Below are 24,335 nucleotides of genomic sequence, written 5' to 3'. Positions count from 1 at the left end.
GACTTTAACTTTGAAAGACTAATACTCGACGAGTTTCTACGGACAACAATACCCTGTCGTGACTTGAAAATAGTCGAGTCATTACATATGTAGTTACGTTAGTAAGCTGCATTCATTAGTTAATTATATTAAATATTGTTATATTTGAACATTTTATAACGTTACAAAGTAAAAGCCTTAATCTTAACTAAATCTTGTATAGAAAATCATGTGTATACTAACAGCTAGTTGGTCGGACAGTCCCAGTAGGTCGGCAGTGACGTTGCCGTTGTTGGGAGTGTTGTGTGGTAGTAGTGGGGGGGCGGGGGTGGGGGCTGGCTCCCCGCCGCCTACTTCCACGGACTTGTTCTCTTGTGGCGGCGCGAAGTCCAACCCGAGGAGGTCGGCGGTCGCGGTAACGTTGCCGTTATCGGCCGCGGGGCCCGACACTGGTACTGGGGCCGCCTCTACTTCTACTGGCGCGGGGGCCGCTGGGGCTACAGGGGCCGCAGGGGCCGCGGGGGCTGCCGGGGCTGCAGGAGCAGCGGGCTCTGCAGGGGCTGACTGCTTGTTCTTGTCTTCTTCTGCTTGCTGTAATGGTCGTAGAAGTTGTTTAGTTGTTGTAAAGTCGACACTCATATATTTTATTTATTTATTTATTTGTTTATTTATTTATATAAAAGAAATACAGCATTATATTTATGACAATTTCCCACAAAACCGGTTTAGCGGTTTGACTGTGGGTGTTAATAATATATTTATTGGTTAATAATATATTTAGACTACACGAGTTATAATCCACAAAGTAATATGTGTCTATTGGATGTTCAATCAATTTTTTACTACCCAACGTTTCACTGCGTAAGAGCGGGGATGTCACACGATAGCAGCGGCGCCGTAGCAGCGTTGGACAGTCTGTTAATTAAAGTTTCCTCGTAACGTAACGCATCGTCTGCCCCCGCTGTTATGTACATAAACCAACGGAACTTCCCGCGCACAACACGAGTCCCATTGCGACTTGAAACTAGTAGAACATTTCTCAATTTATTCCATACAGCAACCCTCTAATTTCATTCATATAGAAGCTTCCTATCCCCCTACCTTCCTAAGCCGAGTCCTGGCCATGATGGCCTCGACCCGTTGTTTCCTGGCGAGTCGTTCCTTCTCCTCCCTCTCTGCCTCCTCCCGGCGGAGTTTCTCAGCCTCCTCGGCCGCCTTACGCTTTTCCTCTTCCTCTTTAAGCCTCGCTTGCCTCTCTGCCTCCTCACGAGCTTTGCGTTCGGCTTCTTCGCGTTCGAGTTGCTGTTGTGCCTGAAAAATGGGAGGAAATATTATTGTTATTGTATGTTTTGGTTGTGAAAAATATCGAATCAATTATCTTATATTCTTTGTATGTGATGTCTGCCATTTTGCATCCCATATACTAACTCAATATATTTTAGTTTGTGATTGTCATTAGAATATTATTAGCTAACTAATAAGACATTTTGGAAGTCCATATAAAAAACAATTGTTGCCGAATTTTCATATAAGTACTACTACATTTTTGTCTGTTGTGATTAGTTTATTAATTGCTACAGACAAAATTTTGTAGTGTAACGTTGTAAAATAGCTGTTTCACTTGTACTTCCCCCTTGTTCTAAAAACATAGTCTTGTCGCTCGGTCGTGCATTTTTTTTACCGTAAAATGGGGTGAATAGGGATCGAGAGGAGAATAGGGTCAGAAGAGGGGTGAATAGGTATAGGGAAATTTTTCATAGTATCTATTCACCCCTGTTCTGTCCCTATTCACCTCTCGATCCCTATTCACCCAATTTTACTGTAAATAAAGTTTAAAATTACCGAATACTGAACAATATTGCCCATGCAACCGAAATCCATTACCTCGATAGCCTTCCGGAGTTTCTCCTCGTCCATCTGCCTCTGTAGTTGCGCCAGTTCCCTCGCCTCCTCCTCCTCGCGACGTTGCCGTTCCTCCTCCTGGCGTTGCCGCTCTGCTTCTTCTTCGGCTTCGCGTTGCAGTCTGGAACACGAATATTTAGATGGTGAGTGAGACGTATTTATGAGTCGTGGTGGCCATGAGTCGCCAACCCGCACTGTGCAAGCGTGGTGATTAATGGTTAAACCTTCTCTGTGCGAAAAGAGGCCTTTGGTCAGCTGTGGCCATTTATAGCCTGTTGATGTGATGATGACGTATTTAATTCTGTCTGATCTACTGTTGGTGAGGTCAATGTATCAATACTCAATACTAAATCAGGCTTATTGGCAACAATAGTGTGTGACGATACCAATACAACGTGGAAAGTAAAATAAAAATGATCATATTCTAGAACTGTATTGTAAATGATGTATTATATAGAAAGAAGGGTATTATGTGTATGTTAAATATATTATGTTTGTCAGAGCACCTAGACACTGGAGAAAATCCTAATATGGGGCAAAATTAAATAAGAAATCGCGGGTCGGGCACATACTTATAGTACGGTACCTACAACCAAGTAGTTATTATTATGTATTACCTCTGTCGCTCGAGCTCGGCCTGCCTCTCGAGTTCCTCCCTGGCGCGGCGGCGGCGCTCGGCCAGCGCGGCCTTCGCCTCCTCCTCCGTCGTTATACGCCGCGCCGTCATCGACGCTGGAACACATATTGTTTATATACGTTTTTAAACTGACATGGTCACTAACAATATCTTGAGACGGGATATTCCATTCATCTGTGATCATGGCGCTTGCTACAGTGCAAAAATATCGAAAACTCATAGAAATTAATATTTTACTACACGTGGTAGAAATGACACACGTGACACTTCAGCACGAATGGCCTTGACACTACGGCTTCACAGAAAACCGGCGTGAAACAACGATAGCCATGTGTTTCGCCATGAGTAAGGTTATTGGAGGCCCAATTCCCAAATCCCCTCTCTTTAATAGACCATTTGTATCTTCTTTAGTGGTATCATGCATGTGTCTATGAGAGGCGCCGATTTTATTTATAAATGCAATAACGACACAGTTGAAAAGTCTTTACTTTATTCCAGATAATCTTATTCTTTCTACTACTCACCGGTCATTTCATTATCTTCAGTCTTGTCGACGGAGGGCTCCTTCTTGTCCTCCCTGTGTCTCTGCTCGGACCTCTCGCTCGCTCTCTCTTCGTGTTTCGTTACCTCCGTTACTTGCTCGATTTTCGTTTCTTCCTTAACTTCTACTGTTTCTTTGATTTCGTTTACCTTTAACAAGAGATAAAATTTATTAATATTGTATACTCGCTTCTACCAGCGGCTTCGCTCGATTTCCCGTGGGATAAAAGTATCTTATCACCCAAGTCAGCTCATACTCATCATCATCATACATAAGAAGTGTGATTCGATTGTGATGTAAAATTTTTACCATGATGTGTCAGATAACAAAACCCTTCTCCAAAATTGTCCTACGCCATAATTTTGTTCAATTATTTTGCATAAAGTTTTTATTTCCAAAACTCTCGCTATATAGAATTTGATGACTTACTTTTGATATTTTTTCGTGCCAAGGATGTAACTACTTCGTATAATAATTGTATTCACTGGCAACAACAGTAGTCAATAGTATTTATAGCTACTTTTGGACCTAATCTCCCCTCCATATGCGTATATTACGTAAAATCGTATAGCTACCTTATCGTCGGGCAGTGCGTCCCCGTTGTGTACCTGCAGCGCCTCCAGCTTGGTACTGACCTCCGCCGCGTCCACCTGCCGGGCCTCCACCGTCGCCGGCTGCAATGGAAACCGCTATATTTTAGTACTCGGACGTGAAACAAACTGTGTTTCTAATGCTGAAACGTATCTTACAGTCTATGCAAATTATTAAAAATCAAAAGAATCTAGTTACGAATGGGCAAACGCCATTCTCTGCATAAAAAAGAATGCATCATCCTTACCATTTCCCAATGATGGGTATATTAGACTTTTTTTTTTTTGAGGGGGAAAAACACCTAATGTCTTCGCCCGCCTTGCGCGAGACGAAAGGAGTTTCAAACTCTTACTGCCTAAAAACCACCCCGTTCCTACTTCTGCTTTTCGAGCCGGAGCCCCGGTAACCCCTAGGCAGTCTGCAGCTCCAGGTCATAGTATAGACCCTAACAAAATTTTTGTACCAATTCTCTTGAAGTCACTCTGCGCAATTTTAAAGACATGATATTAGCCTGTTCTTTTAGACGGCCTTAGCACATGACACCAATGACCAGATCAAAATTACCATTCAATCAAAATATAACCTTATTAACCCTACCACTGCAATATTCTCCCCCAAAATCTGTATGATAAGTAATTACCTTATTAATCTCCTTGTCGACGCTGGCGTCCTTGGAGTGCGCGGGCGACGGAGACAGCGTGCGGCCCGGGGACGCCGACAGGGACTTGCCGCGCCCCGCCTGGACATCAGTATAATAGGATGTTATACTACGAGGTGATGTGATCGGGATGGTGGAGATCGTGGTATATTAGTGATTAATGTATTATATAGTCTTCGGCACGAAAGTTGGCAAGTTTTTTCAAAGTAGTAAGTAAAGTTCCGCCAATCGCACAGGGATAGATATTCACAAACATTAGACGCGGCGACGTTGTGCTGATTATTGAACGTCTGCGTCCGCGTATATTTAGTTAATAAAGTAATTGTGTTGATTAAAATGATAACAAAATCTTGCCAAGTTATCTGCCAACCTTTATAATTTTTGATCAAGTATTGGTAAGTCTTCTTGAAAATATTAAATATTTTGAGAATATTCTCCATTGAACTAAGAGTATATACGTATTATAAGTAATACATACCTTATCATGTTCTTTGGATGGCTTTGGCTTTCTATGTACTGGCGGCTTGCCCTCACCCGGCGTCACCGGCGGAGCTGTAAACATAGAAATATGAAATAAATTTTCTATAAGACTCGACTAGTTTCAACCTACGTCAGGGTCTCAAATTATGAGTAGTATGCACGATGACATACACGACACTTTGATCTGTTGTGAAACTTTGATTTCTGTCGCAGTTTGAATTTTTCCTTTCCCTTGATCGCATCTGTGATCCGCAATAGTTAATGTATTTAGCTAACGCATTTGCCGCGCACGATCCATTGATACATCACAAAAGTATACAAGTGTAAGTAACCCATAATGATTCTAATATGTTATCCCATGTAAAGCTATAAAATAAATGAAATACATAACACCAAATAAACTACACAATGTACTGACGCGTCTTATGCATGTTGTTGGCGTGCAGCGAGGCGGGGCGGGGCCGGCGTGCGGGCGTGGTCCGTCGCGGCGCGTCCGTCGCCGCCAGCACGCTGCCGTCGCGGGACACGCTCGGCGTCGTCGCCGCGCTGCCGCCCCCGCACTCGCCCACTCCGCCTGGGAATAGTATGTCGGTTAGTTTTATTATAAAGACCGTGATATATTAAAGTAATATACGAGGAATATACGGCTTTAAGTGGTATAACTTTGTATGTTTAAAGGTAATTTCTTTTCACACAACAACGATTTGTGTTTATCATTCAAAACTAAGTATTTATGTAAATCTAATGTGATTAATCAATCACTGATTTTTTTTATGTAAAACTAACATAGACCAAAAGTGTCATTTTATTTTTAAATTGGACAACATAGTGCTCTTACATTATTGAATAGGGTTTGTAGATATAGCTTAGATTATTTATATTTGTGAGGTCTCTCCTTCTCGGGTTTGACCCGGTGAAAATGAACACCGCGTCCCGCGACCGGCAGGAAAACGGTGCTCATTGCCCCCTACTAATTAGATTATTTATTATATCAAATGTAATTATAATCAATATAAATCAAAATTATATACTAAGGTTAATCACTTAAAACAACATTAATATTCACATAAAAAGCACACAAGTTAATACATCGACAAAAAATATTATTAAAACATCGCTGACATCGAACACACAGCCAAAATTGAACCCTAAAACACACATCAATAAGAATTATAATAGAACAAACCTAACAGGTCGTTCACACACGACGGGTATCGAAATACGCTCACGATACAACGTCGTGTGCGAAGGGACTAAAGAAACACCACACACATTAAAACTAAACTACGTCAAACGTCAGTCAAAACTAAACTTAAGTAGTTAAGGAATTAAGTACAAATTAGTCTAACATACAACTAAAAAACTCAAAGGTAAGAATAAACCAACACACATCATTGAAAAAAAAAGACTTAATAAACATGAATATAAGACTTAATTTTCATATTAAGAATCCCACACACATCAATCAAAAATATAATCAATGAACAAGAAAATAAGACTCAAAATTCCATATACCTTTAGGCGTATTGACTCCAGTGCCTGCAATGGACGCGGGGCGTGGTTTCCGCGGCGCGGAGTGAGGACGGCGGAGTACTGCGGTCGCGTTGGAGAGTGCACTCCCCGGCCTCGACCCGGGTGTCGTGTCGCCAGACCGCGGCTCTGTGCATAGTACTATTTACAGCCAGGAGAAGGGATGATGGTGATATGGGTTGTTAATTATGTAGATAGATATTTAATGTTATGTATTATGAATTATATGGTGGTGTTGTTATATTATGTGTTGATAAAATCCTAAACTAGACGATTCCATCTTTAATCATCCCGTTTTACAACGTAACTAATCTTAGTCTTATGTAGTGTAAAAGGCATCCTCGACATGTTTCGAGTCTGACCGGAGCCTTTAACCATAAAGTAAGGTATTTATTTTTGTATTTAAATACTGTATAATACTGTAGATTATACACAAAACATTTTTCAATGTATATAAAATAGGAAGATATGCTACTAGATTATGAATTATTAAGAAACCAACCACAAATAAGGGTGCGAGAAAATAGAAGAATATAAGAACTAACCATGTAGAAATAAGGTAAAGTTTCCCTTGTACACATAATGTGCTTAAATTGTAGCGTGAAATCTCACACCCAAAGTAAAAGAGAGAAGGAAATTTAAGATTGCCATTTCCCATGGATTACTTTATCACTTGAAATAAATGAATTTATTATTATTAAAACAAAATGAATATCTGATATTATTGTTATTTAATGTATAGCAAGTCTTGTTATATTGTGTATAGTATCATAATGAACTGAATATTAATATAATGAAGAATGAATGATGATGAGACAAAGAATTTTCATATTTTTATAATTTTTTACGTCATTGTATTCACGTTTCAATGACAATATTCATTTATACAGCCTCCCTCCCTCCCAAAATATATTGTACACTATCAATTCCAACCATTTTCTTTTTTTATACATTAGCATGCAAATAATTTCTTTTTCATTTCATGTGTACAATTTATGTGCATCAAGTGCATAATGAAGGGAAGTGCTTGTACACATCCAATTAGAAAGCGAAGCGATTAGTGAAACTCACCTTTTTAGAAGCTGGCAACACCACCGTAGGGTTACTAGACCAAGAGTTGTAGCTCTTGTATGTAATGGCTTATGATTATTTAGTTTTAAAAATAAAGTTTTTTAAGAATAAAGAAAAAAGTTCTTCACTCCAAAGGACACCGAAATGATGGTAGATTTCATCGTAGTAATATAAGTATTTAATAAAAATATCAAAAACATTTCATCTCAAGTCACAGTGAAACGTGCGCATACGCATAGTTACGTTTAAAACGCGACTTAAAAATATTTTTGTTTAAAATTCGCATAAACCAGTACATACAAGAGCTATAATAAAGAGAAGGTAGTAATAAATACCTTTTAGCCCGTTGTTTTCAAATATAAGCCTAACGCTGTATGTAATAAAGACCAAAATGGAAGAGAAATGATACCCAAACCAAGCGACCCAGTGCGATACGATGAATTTAGAAAAGAAGTGAAATAAAAGGACCCAATAGTTTTAGAAATATAGAAGGTACTTAAATAAGTGCCTTAGAACAGTGTATTCACAACTTAAGCCAATTTGTGGGACACAATAAAATCGAATAATCTTGTCAGTCAATAAGACAGTGCTTGTAAAAACCTTTCACTCTAATAAATAAATATCATATGTCCTTTTATGCAATCATCTATCATTCTGTCGTGTATCAAAATATTATCAAATACATTTATACAAATGTCCAAAATGTTAGTGACAGTATACCCAACAATAACTTAAAATTAAACAACATTAGTGACAAATGTATCCATTAACAAAATATTTATAATTAAGCCATTAATTGCGTGTTTAGCGACCACCCTGCTGTTACCATTTTATTTACTTAGCGTGATCCCAAAAGCGAGGACAAAACAAACTTCGAATTCGACGGAAAACCTAACGCTTGGCAACACTCACAAACGCACCCGATAGAGTTGCCAGACGAAAAAAAAGAAACGTACAATTTGAGGACTTTTTTATTTGGTGGAAGACTAATAGATTATCTAAATATTTTAAGTTAAATAAATTCACACATTAAGACCATTATTTTGGTCTAATCGTAAGCTTATTTGTAGCAACTACACACTCTGAAAATCAGCTAAAATCATCCTTATTGTGTTAAGAAATACCACTCTCTTGAGCAAAGCGTATTGTAGGCGTTATAATTAGCCAAATACATTCATAAATGTTTAGCTTATTTTGGCACACAGAGGCACGCAACGCAAAGCGAAGCACCTCATTGATTTTATTTTCTTTGCTAGTATTTTCTATCTGCCTATACCCGTGGGGTAAACCAGTAAGTTCATATCTATATTTGCTGAATTATTTTATTATCAGGGCAGAATTTAGATTTCGACTTCAAACCTCAAGTGTGCATTTTGCTTAATCAAACATTTTTCATTTGATTGGCCAAATATTTGTAGTTATACACCCGCAAACTCATGTTTATCGCCTAGCCCATTTAGCAAACACACCCAAGCATAACCCATAATCAATTACGAACATTAGAACGCCAATTGATAGCACAATAGTAGGGGAGACCACGATGCTAAATTTGGATTTACTCGAGCGTCGTAGGGACCTACTGGATTTTAAATATATGGTGATAGAAAGAAAAAATGGTTAAGTGACATTTTCTTCCATCGGTGGAAAAAGGGGGAATCCACAGATCTTTAAAATTGTTACGTGTAACTTTTGTTCTAGAGGTGGAGCGTGTCAGATATTGAAAATGTATTTATGCTACATGTGTCTCTGATAATGAGAAACCCTTAATCTGCCAGTTTGCATGATGGGACTGAATGTTTCGGACGGTACTAACAAGAACGCTTTAAAACCTCTCTCAACTCAACTCAACTCAACTCTTAGAAATCACGCTCAAGTGGGAAGATTTTTTTAAATGCGCATTCTTTTGTATGCTGTCGACTTCTCTTCTCCTAATCTGACGAAACTGACTGGAGTAAGTTAGATTTTTTTTTAATTTTTTAATCCCCCCATTTAATGAAAGTGCGAATATGGTGGGTATCTTCAACATCGCGCTCGAGTAACTACCGAAATCCCTTGTGTCTCCCCTACTACAAAAACACCTCAGCGAAGCGACAAACACCCTAACCGTTGAGAAGCGAAGCACCCAGACTTAAAACGCAGAAACCAAGCTGGATACGCGAGTTTGAAGGTCTTACGAGCCCTGTTGAGGTGATGCATGGATGGCGAGGCGGAGTGCAGCGGTCGGCTGGAGGGGAGCCGGTCGAGCCGCGTCATGGAGTAGGCCCTACCTGGGGCTCGCGGCGCCGGCACCGTCGGCACCAGGTCCGTGCGCCGCCGCGCCACCGACGACCACATTACCGGCGCTGGACTGCGCTCGGGCTCATCTGGAAGTTATCATTGTAACTTTGTAGACAAATAACGTAACATAGCTTTCATATTTCATTAACCCCTTTTCTGTCGGTATATAAGAAACAATAGAAAACACATTGTGTCTCGCGTAGATCTGCGTTCCGACAGACAACGGGTTAAATTTCAAGATTAACTGCGGTATTCAGAGTCATTTAATGATCACTTAACCCAGTCCTCCTTAGCGATCGTTTTTGATACAAAATCGTTACTTAGGAAAAGTTTAAGTAATAATTTAATGTCTCTGAGTGCGGCATTAAAACACAAATCATGGATATCAATTTAAAATGAGTGTAGGAAGTACAGTTATAAAATTAAAGATTCTTAGACAAAATTCCTCATAACCTCTATCCATTGATACAGGACGACATAACCTTGCATGGTTAACTTCAAAGTCAGACTTTTATAGCATATAATATTTCATTAACTTTATTCTTAACTTTTTGCGAAATTGAGTTATATATATCATTTGATGGAGAAAAATTCAATGATTCCGAATATGTATATAAATAAATAAAGCAAAAATAATAATTTATTGACATATAAACTTTTAATTGACATTCAACAATTTATAGTGTTCTAAAATATTAAATAATTAAATAGCAGTTCAAATAATGAGATGTAAGAGCCCCATAATTTTAATTTGCCAACATCAGAATTTTCATTACCACATACTTTTTACTGGATAAAAGATAAACAGACGCGGCTTACACAGCGAATTAGCATAATCTTTTCTTAATCTTAGTGCAAGGTCGAGACATACCCGTTCTCAATACAATAGAAGTGAATTATATCTGACTCAGTTGTGTATAAGGCAATTATTATGGGGGACGATTATTTCGGCCGTAAGTGTAATGATAATGTAAGGAAGATTAGTCTTAAATATTGTTCTAAGGTTTTGTACTTTGATATAATATATGTTGTGATTATGTAAACTATCTTTGTATTTGTACAAGGTTGAGAGGTGATTTGTCAATGAATAATATACATATAAATATTTTTTATGTTAAGCGGTTTTAATAGGCTTATGTTGTATTGTCATCAAGATTAAGAGGGTGTACCAAATATCAGTACCTTTAGTATGAGTTTGCTTTACGTTTAAAGTAATCGAAACGAGAGCGCGTTCCGCGCTCTGATTGGCCGGCTTGAATAAACCAACCAATCACAGCGCCCAACGTGTTTTCGATTCTCATACTAAGGGTACAGATCGATCGGACGTCAGGAAGGGGATTAAATGCCAATTTTATTAGAGACTCAAACAAACAAAAAGGTGAAGTTAAACAAATTCTTTTAAAAACATTCATTAACGTTAGCAATAGTCAAGTTTTATTTTCTATTTTGTACACACTAGTTGGCGCTAGTGTCGCTTATGGGTGTATTAGGTAAATTTGCAAAAGTTAATGAACAGAGGTTTAGCTTTTTTATGTAATTAATAGTAATAGTAGGTATGAAATGAAAGATGAAAATACTTACAGAAACTCATGAACATCACAGCTCCTTTATAGCAGCATGAATGGAGAAAGAAGATGTTAGAAAGCACAGTAAAATGGTAAGTTAGGTATATACAGAAAAAAGAGATTGAAAGTACTAGATGAAAGCAATGAGGTATCCCAGAACCAAATCCTTAGCAATTTGTATGTACAGTACACTTAGTACGAGTTTGGTTTACGTTTAACAAGAACGCGTTCGGCGCTTTGATTGGCCAGTTCCAATGAACCAACCAAACAGAGCGTCGAATACGCTCTCGTTAAATGTAAAACAAACTCATACTAAGCCCTTGGTTAACCAAGTAACGTGGTACGCAGGCAAGAAAGTAAAGATTGGACATCAGAGACATATAACTACGGCATATATTTATATTATTGACTATAAAATTGTAACTAATTGTTTGACAAGGGCACAGACTCGAGTCCATGGAAAAAAAAACTGCATATTTACTAAGTCGATCAACGGTTACCAAAGATTTGGCTTTGTTTAAAAGCACACAAGTATAGCAGTAGTCACTGTTTCTCTACTGAATCAATTTTTATTTTCTTACCTGTATACCAAATAATTTGACTTAATGAACTAATGGTTACACTAAAATTACCTTTATTGTCAGTGTCTGAAGTGTCTAATTGCAACGCGGAAGCGCGTCTCGTGAGCGGCGCAGACGCGAACATCACATTTGTTGTTGATGCCGCCCTGAAAACATTGTACAAACAATATTAGTTAGTGCTACCATATAAAAGTGAGGCAGTTAGGGTTAATTTCGCATAACAGATGCAACTAGCTGCTGTTAATTTTGATACTTTGTAATGGTGATGGTTTTCTTGCACTAGAGTGTTATAGTAATATGAATTGTTTCGAATATTTTCTATTTTTCTTTCTTTAACAATCATTGAATTATGTAAAACGAAGATTAAGTTAGACATTATAAATGTTAAACATATTTTATTTTCCATCACCACATAAGACAAAAAAAAATACAATTAAAACTAAATAAAAATAAACGTATGGATTTTAGACAGACAAATCTTCAAAATATAAAAAGTTCAAGGTATACAATACCAAAAATTTCTAAATACATAACCCCTACCAGTTTACGCGTAACCAAAGCGATATGTTACAGCTAGTCAACATAGCATAGTTACAGATATACATACATATAAGCTGTTATATTGTATACAAGGCAATTTACATAGCGTTGATTTATTCTACACATACAATTATACATGCTAGGCGTTACATTATGTACGTAAATATATACTGTTGTATATTGCTTAATACCTTATGTTGTATGTATCTGAAGAGCGATATTGGTTTTTATCGCATCATAGTACATACCTACATACGATTTATGTTATGAAAGATTGTGAGATGAAATCTTAACAATTTTCAAGTTAACAGGCTTCTATAGCTTCTGCCAGCGGCTTCGCCCGCGGTTTAGTGGGATAAAAAGTAACCTATGTGTTATTCCAGACCCTAAACTACCCCTGTTACAAATTTCATCCCAATCCCTTCAGTCGTTTTGACGTGAAGGAGTAACAAACAAATACACAAAATTTGGCATTTATAATATTAGAATTCATCTTGGTATACCTTTTGTTGTATCATCTATCATGTCATTTTATTCATAAGGAAGTCCTAGAATTTTCTTTCTCTTTCTGTCCTATTTTCTTATGAATAAAGCGATAATGATAAACAAGTATTATTTCTAATGCTATCGCATTTATTGTTTTATTTCCTTTTATTGCACAGATTATTGTCTTCAAACGATAATAGGTGATAATTGTTTGTTGAGTATTATTGCTGAGCTAAATGGAAAGATATTTGAACTAATATTAAAGGGGTCAATGAGTATTACTTACATTAGAAGTAATTTAAGAGAAAAGTTAAGGTAATAATTATAGACATGCATAGTAAAAACCCGCCACCAAATTAAAAGGACCAACCAAGAAATAAAAAAGACAAATGACCAAAACCCCACAAGAACTTTTCCTTAAACCCCTAAATAGGAAACAGGAACCATATTTGCAATCTAGGTCAAAAAAGACCAAAACAGTTTCTGGAACAATCTCCGAATCCGCTGACGAGATCACGAACCGAGAAATTGCGTAATTAGCAAGTACAAAAAATTTCACCATTGACAAATTAGTGGACATAAGGCCATTGTGCATTAAACAATGGTGATGGTGGTGGCTAATGACGTCACCAGGTCAGTAAACCACGACGGAAGTCGCGAACGTGGACTGGATGTCCCGTCACGATGATTAAAATAGGAAGGTGATTATAAATAGGTGTCTAGATGATATCATAGATTTCCTATCCACTATTACATTATTAGCTCATTCTTTCCGAGTTTATGCCACGACTGATCGGTAGATCGGTGTGTGATGTCGATAATTCGCTTCGAAACGCTTCTGGGCTCTCGTCCAACTCCGATATTTAATCTGGCCCGTCACTTAGTGCCCAAACTTTGAAACTATTGATATTGGAAATAGTTTCTCGAATGTGAACACAGTTTTAGATAAATATTGATAGACGGTACTACGGTTAGATGTGTTTGACAACACTTAGGCGCCCAATTAATTGGCTAGACACTTTTTTTAGGCTATGTGTAATAGCCATGACCAGATGGTCTCGCCATGAAAACATTGTGACGAACAAGGCATCAAAGCAGACTAACAAAAAGTTTAGCAAAACGTTTGGTTTAAGAATAAGGTCATTTGCATAAATGCAAAACAACATAAACCCATGACTACTTAAAAGACTCTTTTAGTTCATTAAAATGTATTATGATTAGATTATTTTTATTTATTAGAAATTAGAATATCAACATCGATATCGATAATCGTAAAATTGCAGTAGATACCAAACACCCAACAAAAATCGGAGACTGCATTTAACTTCATAACTTTATCAATTTCACTAACACGTCCAAAGTTCCGATAGCATCGCCCAAATGACCCATATACTACCAAATAAGTGTATACGGTACCAATGCACCGCAAAGAATGAATTAGCGCTAAAGTAATGTCAAACGGGTACACTGTGGTCGCGCAATATTGACCCACTTCCGTCGTTTGGACTTGCGACAAAACGGGAACGTCAGTCCATTAGGTACAGTGCAGGCCAATAATGTTCGGCCACACTGTATTTGTGTTGTGGTTTTCCTATTACGTGCTATTTATGGCGTGTGGTTACAAATCTGATTGTATTGGATTTGGTTTTGTCTTCCGCGTGATTTGTGATTACGGGGTTACTATTTGGGTATATTTTTGGACAATTTTCACAAGCTCAAATAGAGACAATCCAAATAAGACCGTTGTATCGTTGTGTAAGTGAGGTTACCGGAGGCCCAAATACCCATCGTCCCATCTTTAAATCACCGATTCCCCAAAACCCTTAAATTCCTCACCCCCAAAAGGCCGGTAACAAACTTGTAACGCTTCTGGTGTTTCGGGTGTCATTGGACAGCGATTGCTTACCATCAAGTGATAGTCTGGCTCGTTTACCAGCTTATGTCATCAAAAAGACTGCCATCACTTTAAAATGTAGTCTCAATATTATTTTCCTATATACTATTATTAAATGATAATACTCTCGTTAAAAGCGACATGTAAGCTAATGTTTCTGCAATTCCAATAACAAACAATGTATCTAATGCACTTAGTTCTTACAACTGACAGAACTAGGTCTAGACTCACTCCGATATCTAAACACTACATTACTCATACCCATTCCAAGAAACCATGATGGATTACTATATCACCAAGAATAACTATTCCGTCCATTAAACAATCAAACGTTACAGTACTCACATTAATTAACGCGCTGTCTACATGCACTTTCACACCTTGACAGAAGGGCTATTTTCGTTAAAATCGCGTGTTCACTAACTTTGTTTTTCGTGTTAAAGAGTAATTAAGCAGTGGGGTCGTTTTTGGTAATCCTGTTAACGCCCTTGACGTGTTTTGATGTTTGTTCGAAGGGCGATTAAGGGTTATTCTAAAGTGTCAAAATATGGATTACGAAGATTTATTTCGTTTAAAACATGGGATGGTGAAATAAAGCTGGCCCTAAGTGTAATCTTAGTAAATTAGGACATGGAATTTGTTGTCAATGAGACACCGCAGAGGGAATTCCATCACATAACCAATGGAATTTAATCGTTCCCTATTACATTGCAGCACAATAATTAATTCGTATTGGTTGGATGTAAACATCTTTATACCGAATACCGAATAGGAGTATTTAATTAGTAGCCTTTTCATACAAGCCTCTTTATTGGATGACTTACCCGTATACCTTCTCCATGTGAGAACAGGCTTTGAATACTTTAGGAGTCAACAGTGTATATTAATGGCTGTTGTGATTCATTATTTAGCTCTACTACACAAACAAATAGCATTTACCTAATCAAACGAGTGAATCAAAAAGCCAGTCCATTTGTCTTTGAAGACCTAACTAGATTATTTATTCTCAAAGTCAATTAAAATATTATAAAAATAGCCAATATTTAATAGAGAAAGCATTTCCCACTATAAACAGAATAGCGATCCAGACTTTTAATTAAAACCCGGTCGACTAAACACGGTATAGGCATGTGAATGTGACCTAAATAGTTCTAAGTCTAGAATCTGGAATGTCAGAGTTGAAAACTGAAATAAACTAACAAACTAGCTTTATTGTGTAGTATCACGAATTGTGTAGTGGTTGGTTAAATGTTAATTATAGTATTTTAGTGGCTAATTAACACTTTGATAGACATCTTGTTGCCCTTGTCTTGTCTTCGGTACAATTCTGAAGTCAGAAAATCCAAACCTACGTTTTGTTCAAGTGGTTGAATTTGAGTCTCAGGGTACAAAAAATCAAGAGATACTCCGAGCGTCGGGGATCGTGAGACGATCTCCGACCTCCGTAATGGCCTGTGCGGACGGCGAGCAATGAGTAGCCTGACCAGAACCAGACCCGTGTGTACTGCGCGTCGTGTTCCGCGCGCCTCAAAGGGACCACACACCACCACCACCACAGATGGGATTCAGTAGGGGTGATGCCTGTTCTGGAGCTGCGGACTAGCGGGACCTAGAGGGTGTACTGGGGCTCTAGTTCGAAAAGCAGGGGTAGGAACGGGGTGGTTTTTAGTAAGTAAGAGTCTGACATTCCCCCTTAAAAACGGGTACCAAAAAATACGTTACGCCATGTAACTTATTGTTTTACGTATAATTACTATGGGGTCATTGGGTCAATTAAAATTAACGTTAAACTATCATTAGCTAGGTAATAATCAAGATAAGATATGACAAACACCTACTTTCAGCCAATTATCTAACAATCACTCATTAATTAAATACCTAATTGTTGGAAAAACATAATCGTATTCTTTAAAATCTAAATAAGATATTTTATCACATATAGATATGTATTGTCAACAAAATTATGACTTCAATTCACGAAACGTTTATTACTATCTAATCTAAAAGATAGTCACTGCGGAAAGTTTACAATCGGTAATAAATATGGGTTATTAAAATATTATTTAAGCTACTAACCGCCGTACTCAGTTATTTAATGGTTGCTTAACCCAGTCTTTAGCAAATGTTTATGGAACAAAATCATTATTAAGGAATAGTTCAATTCAAAGTAATCTCTGACTATGGCTGTAAATACATAATAATATTAGTAACTTAGAGTAGTTAATAACTTCCATTCGACCAATGAGGCAGTCTCAGACCCAGTACTACTATCACTTATCCGATTAGAATATTAATACATAGAAACTCAAAATAAATGTGGTTTAAAAATTTAATTTAAGTAGGTACAGTTCGGACTTTCAATTGGTAATAAAAGGGTAAATGCAAGCACGTATTATCTTTATCTCAGTGTGAATTTAAAAAAGATATCAGCTTACGTCTTACAGTAAGCAACCTTTACAAAAAGTATCGATCTTCCAGTAAAGGTCATTCACACTGCCCCTTACGTTACGTTTTTGTGCTTAAATGTACCAAAATAGCTCAGACATAACATTAAGGAAAGGACATCTTTTATTATCCTCAAATGTAAACAAAAAAGTGCTCATTAGTTGTCAAATATATCACAGACTTGTCCACCAGTTATGTTACGACTCCCGTGTAATATAGAAGGCTACATTTTTGGATGCATTGGATACATTTCTATACCCTGACACTAAGAATTTCGAAAGTAAAAAACTAACTGTATATCTTGATCCAGGTGTTTATCTCCGGAGCTGCGGCTGCCTAGCGGGTTATCGGGGCTCTAGTTCGAAAAACAGAACTTGGAACGGGATGGTTTTTAGTCAGTAAGAGTCTGACACTCCCGCTCGCCTCGCCCAAGGCGGGAGAAGTCACAGGATGATTTTATACCCTCAAAAAAAGGACTCTATCTGAAGCCCCTATTCCGACCAACGGGACATTCTCATTTAAGTCCACACGTATCAAAAATAACTATACGACAGGTGGCAATAAAGAACGTCTTAAATAAAATACATACAAGTCACTAATTAACTAATACTTGTATTGGATACCGGTATTTTTTGTCCATTTGCAATTTGCATGGGATATAGTATGAGTTGAAACATATGTTTCAATTTAACGCCCAATATACAAACCGCTTTATAAGTTATGGCTCGGATCCTATCTGATTGATGATGACTTGATATTACGGCTCTATATTTAGAATTGAGTGTACGGTCAACCTGTGTGTGTTAATTGGGTTTGTTTTTTATTTGTTTTAAAATTTAATCTTAAAAGAGGACGTTAATGTATATAAGTGCTTGTTTCTGCATTTTTTGTCTAATATTTCTAAAGCTTAACACGTTAACTGTCACGTAGGTCACCGGTGATCTACGTTAGCGGAGGATTTGCCTTCAACAGTTTTCTGTCGGCAGTCAAAGGCTTAATGTAAAGTCAAAGCATTTATTTCAATTAATCACTTAATTAGGCACTTTTGAAACGTCAATTTGAATTGACCGACAGTCTGTCTGTCAGTGACAAACCTAGCTTTATCATAAACACCGCCGTACTCAGAGACATTTAATGATTACTTAACCAATTACTTAGTAACGATTCTCTTCCGAAAACATTTGCTAAGGACTGGGTTAAGAAAACATTAAATAACTCTGAGTATTGTGGTTAGACATACACAATGTAATGTAGTAGACATAAAGTGTATCTTAACCAGTCGGCAAACATATGCATTGCATTAGAAATAACCTCAAAGTGCACCTGGACCGGCCTACAAATTCTGCCGACTGTACACTGCGAGCCAAAAAAATTATCACATTAAACAATTTATTTTATTCCAGTCCCCAGGTGTATATGTATACTTTTTATTGGAACACCTGCATAAAGTTTTTATCAATTAACAAACAAGTTTATAATCATATACATAAAATATAATGTTCCACTTATGACTCATCGTCGCAGGCCTTAAGGCCCGATGTTTACCAAATTACTTTTATTTTTATTAGACAACTAGCTGACCCAGCGAACTTCGTACCGCTTTCGCGTAGCAATGATGCTCTACTTTGTTTTGTATAGCTTTTTTTTTATTTTTTTTTTATTTTTTTTTTTGAGGGGGTAAAATCATCCAATGACTTTTCTCGCCTTGGGCGAGGCGAGAGGGAGTGTCAGACTCTTACTGACTAAAAACCACCCCGTTCCTTCTCCTGCCTTTCGAGCCGGAGCCCCGGTAAACCCGCTAGGTGTTTTGTATAGCTGAGCTATGTATGAGTCCCTATTCAATTTGAACTGGAATCTATAATATCCTCCATATAAAAATGAATTCATAATTTCCTGATCTCACTATACCTGAAAAGGACTTTACTAATTTAATAGAAAACAAAATATATTTTCATAATAGTGTTTATTCCATAGGATTCAATAATTTCACTACTATTTTTACAAATCACTATTGAAGAACTTGGCATTTTTAAGTAAACACTGAGTTAAATACCACGCTCTTTATCAATTGTTGGCACATTAAAATGTCCAGCATTTTGTCCTGCAGGCTCCTTATCGGCTCTGATGACAATTTTGTGATTATCTGATGGCATGCGGTCTAATGCATTTGTGAATAATGCAACTAATTCATTGTGTTGATTTGATAGAAAAATTTTTGAAGTTGTTCATCACAATGGATCTTTTTACTGAGTTGTTGTGTGCGCAACGCTGATCGACTACTCTTGCTGAATTGTCCATAAAATATATTTGCAAAAATTTATAGTCAACAGGCACTGGCAATAAGGAACCTGTTTGATGATATATTTGAATCCCTGAATCTGCAAGAATATAAATATGTATACAGGTAATTGTATAGCAAATTGTACCACCATGTGGCTCGCAAAATACTGCCACAATACTTTACATCATTTTAAATTAAAACTACTTTAAACCTCGACATTAAACAGCCATCCACGGCAGCTTTAGGCAGTAGGCTTTACCAAGAACGCCTTGCTCATGCCACTATAAAATACAACATGTTATAAAATGTTGCTGATTAAGTTTCGGATTAAAGACTATTATTATGTATTTGACTTATTGTTTACAAAATAAACACATCACTGACTCGACATATTTTGCACCAACTACATGGTTTTAAAACTAAAAAAAAACGTTTGCCATTATACTTACTAAAAGTAGGCATAAAATTGTCTCGTATAACTTTTGTTGCCCCAATTGATGTCATTTGAAAGCAATTATTGTACTGCTGGATATGAGTAAAAAAAATAACCAATGAATGTAGTGGCTCTGGTGGCGGTACCAATGGCGTCAATTTGACTTGGCCGCTGGCGCAACACAATCCAGAGGCTTCATTTTTGAATTTCAAACCCAATGTGGACACACAATGTTCATTAGTCCAATAGCAACAATTTGCTCTGAACTGTAATCAATTGCCACATTATAACTGAATGCAGCTTTGTGGGGATTAAACACAACATTTCTATCTTGATATCGATTCAGTTCAAGTTCATTTCGCGCTTCGCGTTGCTCATCAGTTTGATTTGCTCTTATATTTCTTTGACTTGCCGTATTTCGAGTTCTGCGGCCTAAGCTTGTACGTCTGGTTGGTAGCATTGTTAAAAACGAAATTCCAACTGAAAATAAAAAGCTCTCATACATTTTCTGCATAACCATGTATACCAAATTGTAGTATTGTGTAGTCACCAAAAGTTACTAAAACTCAATATGAAGATGTGAACTTACCTTGATTAACAAACACTTATTAGCAAGTAAAAATCTTCTTAGTCTTTAAAACTCGAAAAAATATTAAGATAATCTTTCAGAAATATTGAAAAATATACATTTAATTTTGCATATTTTAAAAAACGCGCAATACGAATGTCAATGTCATTCACACCAATAGACTATATTGAAAGAGCATCGTTTGTTCGAAAACGTGAATAGAAACTTTAATTTACACAAAATAAATTTCTGAACACACGCGTAACTGTTGATAATTTGTCATTATTTCTGAACGCACGCATAAATATTTGAGGAATTTCTATTACTGCTTAATGCACTTTTCAACATTTTCAATAGATTAAAAAAAATATAGACAAATTCACCCTTTTCATAGTTTATGCATAAATGTCAATCATTATTTACAGAATTTGAATTTAGAAACAACAAATATTTGACATGTACAAATGAAAATTTATCGAATCTAGCTTTTACCCGTGACTTCGCCCGCGTGGTTGTATTAATGGTTGGTGGTCAAAATGTTGCCGTATGTCATGTAAAATGTAAATTACTTGAGAATATGTTACTGTTAGCTTTAAAGATATGTATTTCATAGAGACGACGATTACCGATTCATCATTTTATAATTATGTTGAAAAGTAGCCAAGGCTATCTATATTATTGTCCTTTAATTTCCTATATAAAAAAATACATTGTTTCATTGTTATATTCCATAAAAAACATTCGTGTAAGCGTAACCTCAACACAAACAGGATATTGGCGATTTAAATAAGAATCGAACATCGTGTATTTAAAGAAGAAATCGTGAAGCCGCAGGCAACGTATTAACGAAAATGACGAATTTTCAAGCAAACATTAATCTCCTCTATCAAACATTCTACGCCTTCTACCCTTTTTATTAAAAAGTAACCTATGTTCTTTCGGTCCTCACTAAGTGTCTAAATACAAAATTTCACTGTTACAGCTTTTAAAATGACGAATTTCCATATGACCATTCATCCCCTATTTTTACCCACTCTCCTCTATTTTTTGCAATAAAAAGTAGCCTATGTTCTTTCGTTTATCTTTTCGTGTCTAAATACAAAGTTTCACTGTTACAGCTTTTAAAATGACGAATTTACATATGAACAGTCATCCCCTCTTTTTACTCATTCTCTCCTTTTTTTTTGCAATAAAAAGTAGTTCATGTTCTTTCGTTCCTCATTAAGTATCTAAATACAAAGTTTTACTGTTACAGCTTTTAAAATGACGAATTTCCATATGACCATTTAACCCATATTTTTACCCATTCTCCGCTATTTTTTTGCAATAAAAAGTATCAAGTAAGGTCTATTCTATCTCAGTACCAAATTTCATCAAAATCGGTTCACTAATTACAGACAGACAGACAGAGTTACTTTCGCATTTATAATATTAGTAGGGATTCTGTGCTCCAAGTCTCCAACGCACACTTATCCAATAGCATTTGTTTTTTAATATCCAATAGCAATATGAACTTTATCCAATAGCAATAAAGCTCAAATTGACTCTACGTATTAGTTAGAAAACGTTTGTATGGGATAAAGAAAAGGGCTGTTTTTAGGGCTTTTCCGTCAATTATTTGATATTTTCTCGCCGTAAAAACCATCCTTGAACTTCGACGAATATTACAAAAAAAGAATTGGCCAAATTGGTCCACGCGTTCTCTAGTTATGCGCTTACCAACGATTTTAGCGATTCATTTTTATATATAAGATTATGTAGTTTTAAAATACATAAGCAATTACGCCCCCTTTGTCGAAGTACGTACGAGGTTATTGAAGATATCAATTAATTTGATTGGGCAAAAAGTTGATAGTTTTTGTTGTGGATGATCTAATTTTATAACTGCCACAGTTGAAGAGAGGGTTTATATCACTGGTAGGAAAAAAACTATTTGGTGGGCATTATGAACATGCAAAGTGATTTTGAGAACACGATTAGTCCTATTATGATCTCGAGTAGGATTAACGAGGCAGTCGCATTAAATGTAAGTAGTCGAGTGAGTTGAGAGTGCGACTGACGGACTAAAGTTTTCAGGTTCAATTCCCGGTTCGGGCAAAGTAAATTTCGCAGTAGAAGCACGATGACACAAATGGTGAAAATTGGGTGAAATACGTGACGTTTTCGTATGTAATTTGTAACCTCATAATCATTAGTGAGACTTGTGAATACTACTCAGTCTAGTCACAGACTAAGTAAGTAATGAAGATCTCATCAAAATGTTCAAAGAATTTTCCGAGATTAGCGCCAACATGTTTAGCATGCATACGACCAATCAAATTATTCTAATGGGCTATGTACCACCACATTCTTAGGAAACACGTGCTTTGAATATATTAAAATATTACAAGATATTATTCCATTCAAGGATTCCAATTTGTATGATAAGAATATTATTGCTTATCAATGTGGTTTCTTTACCTAGTTACATTGTAATTGAGATTTAGTTCATACATAATATTATTACTGTTTGATTTGATAAAGGTAGGTAGAGGTGAACATTTAGCACTTTAGAAAAGTAGTGTATTTCAGATTTTCTAAATATCTGAAATAGTTTGAAAAAATGCAATATTTGATACTTCAATAGCCATACCGAGATCAAAGTCAGAAATGAACATCTAAACACTTTACCAGCATAGCAGTTAATAATGTATAATTTAAAAATTCATCTAGGTGCTAGCATATACTTAAAAACGTCTGAATGCCTAAGCAAATATAAAATTGGCTCACCACCCTAACTTTGATGTGGGCGTAATCGACCATTAAATTGTTGTGGGGTGGAAAAATTGCAAGTAAGCTATTCTTAGGAACGAAACGTAGAGGTAAATGCAGAATAAAGCTAGTTGCACACACACTTTTCAATACAAAAACCACTATATCATTACCAAAAATAAGTCCGAGAAAGTATAGACCAATAAGAATCTTGTAATTTTCAAAATGCAATGATTAACAATCGTCATCATCAGACAGAAGATTTTCACTGTTGAACAAAGGCCTCCCCCTTAATCCTCCACGTAGAACGACAAGCCGATTAACAATAAAAAATTATAATGAAGAAGGTTCTTTAAGTTTTTGACTGCCAATAGAAAACTGTTGAAGGCATATCCTCCGCTAACGTCGGTCACCGGTGACCACCACGGCGTTCAATGTGTTAAATTACAGTCATAAAAATTCTCGATTCAAATTCGATATTTAGAAATAGAATTCGACTTCATCCTATAACGTCCTAAGGGTAGAGGGGCTGAATAAAATTTTCATACGGCAAGAAAATAATTTGACATAAATTCTCATTTCAGAAATGCTTTTAGGTGTACAAGGGCGATATATCGCGGCACCCCCGAGTGCTAGGCAGTCTGCACACTGCACATAGACTGCCAGACGGTACAGTTCATTGACATTCACCTTCAACGTGAACTTGAACAACGAACTGTCTGTGAATCGAATTAAATACTTCAGAATAGGTAACTTTCTATAAATAATAATTATTATACCTTTTAAGTACAGACATGTATTTATAATTTAAAAGGTTATTTGAATGAAATTCTTGACGGTTTAAGGAATTTCTGTCTATCACGTCTGTCTGTCCTGTTTGTTCGTTTGTAAGCGCTACACGCCCAAACTACTGCACGGAATTGGATGCGATTTTCACCAATATCATCATTGGAGACTTCTTTATGCATAAAAATAATTATTCAATATTAACGAAAGAAAAAAATCAGGTTTATTGTTATTATCACTTATACCCATATCTACAAGAAAAAGGTAGGTGTTATAAACAATTTTTGATAAGATTACAACCGAATAGACGCAAAATTCACACGAGAAAACACTAAACAC

The 24,335-nt window shown here is 36.6% G+C and overlaps 1 protein-coding gene across 12 annotated transcripts in view; it reads right to left on the bottom strand.

Moving 5' to 3' along the window:
• The window catches only part of LOC118278271 (MAP7 domain-containing protein 1), a 72,170-nt gene that overhangs the window by 5,354 nt on the left and 42,481 nt on the right, over window positions 1-24,335 (bottom strand). For 3 of the 12 annotated variants that reach the window (XM_035597478.2, XM_035597481.2, XM_035597479.2), the window contains 13 exons: window positions 11,864-11,958; window positions 11,248-11,271; window positions 9,564-9,752; window positions 6,304-6,447; window positions 5,207-5,362; window positions 4,787-4,860; window positions 4,291-4,389; window positions 3,635-3,733; window positions 3,043-3,208; window positions 2,499-2,613; window positions 1,864-2,002; window positions 1,081-1,290; window positions 223-570 (listed from right to left, as the gene is read on the bottom strand). In XM_035597478.2, coding sequence (XP_035453371.2) covers window positions 223-570; window positions 1,081-1,290; window positions 1,864-2,002; window positions 2,499-2,613; window positions 3,043-3,208; window positions 3,635-3,733; window positions 4,291-4,389; window positions 4,787-4,860; window positions 5,207-5,362; window positions 6,304-6,447; window positions 9,564-9,752; window positions 11,248-11,271; window positions 11,864-11,958 — 1,858 coding nt within the window. The remainder of the gene's footprint in view (window positions 1-222; window positions 571-1,080; window positions 1,291-1,863; window positions 2,003-2,498; window positions 2,614-3,042; window positions 3,209-3,634; window positions 3,734-4,290; window positions 4,390-4,786; window positions 4,861-5,206; window positions 5,363-6,303; window positions 6,448-9,563; window positions 9,753-11,247; window positions 11,272-11,863; window positions 11,959-24,335) is intronic. The other 9 variants (XM_035597480.2, XM_035597483.2, XM_050700249.1 and 6 more) reach the window with 5 other exon arrangements.

The sequence above is a fragment of the Spodoptera frugiperda genome, chromosome 18 (genome assembly GCF_023101765.2).
Source record: "Spodoptera frugiperda isolate SF20-4 chromosome 18, AGI-APGP_CSIRO_Sfru_2.0, whole genome shotgun sequence".
NCBI classification, from domain to species: Eukaryota; Metazoa; Arthropoda; class Insecta; order Lepidoptera; family Noctuidae; genus Spodoptera; species Spodoptera frugiperda.
The sequence above is the reverse complement of the archived record's forward strand: the minus strand, read 5'-3'. Positions and strand labels throughout refer to the sequence as shown.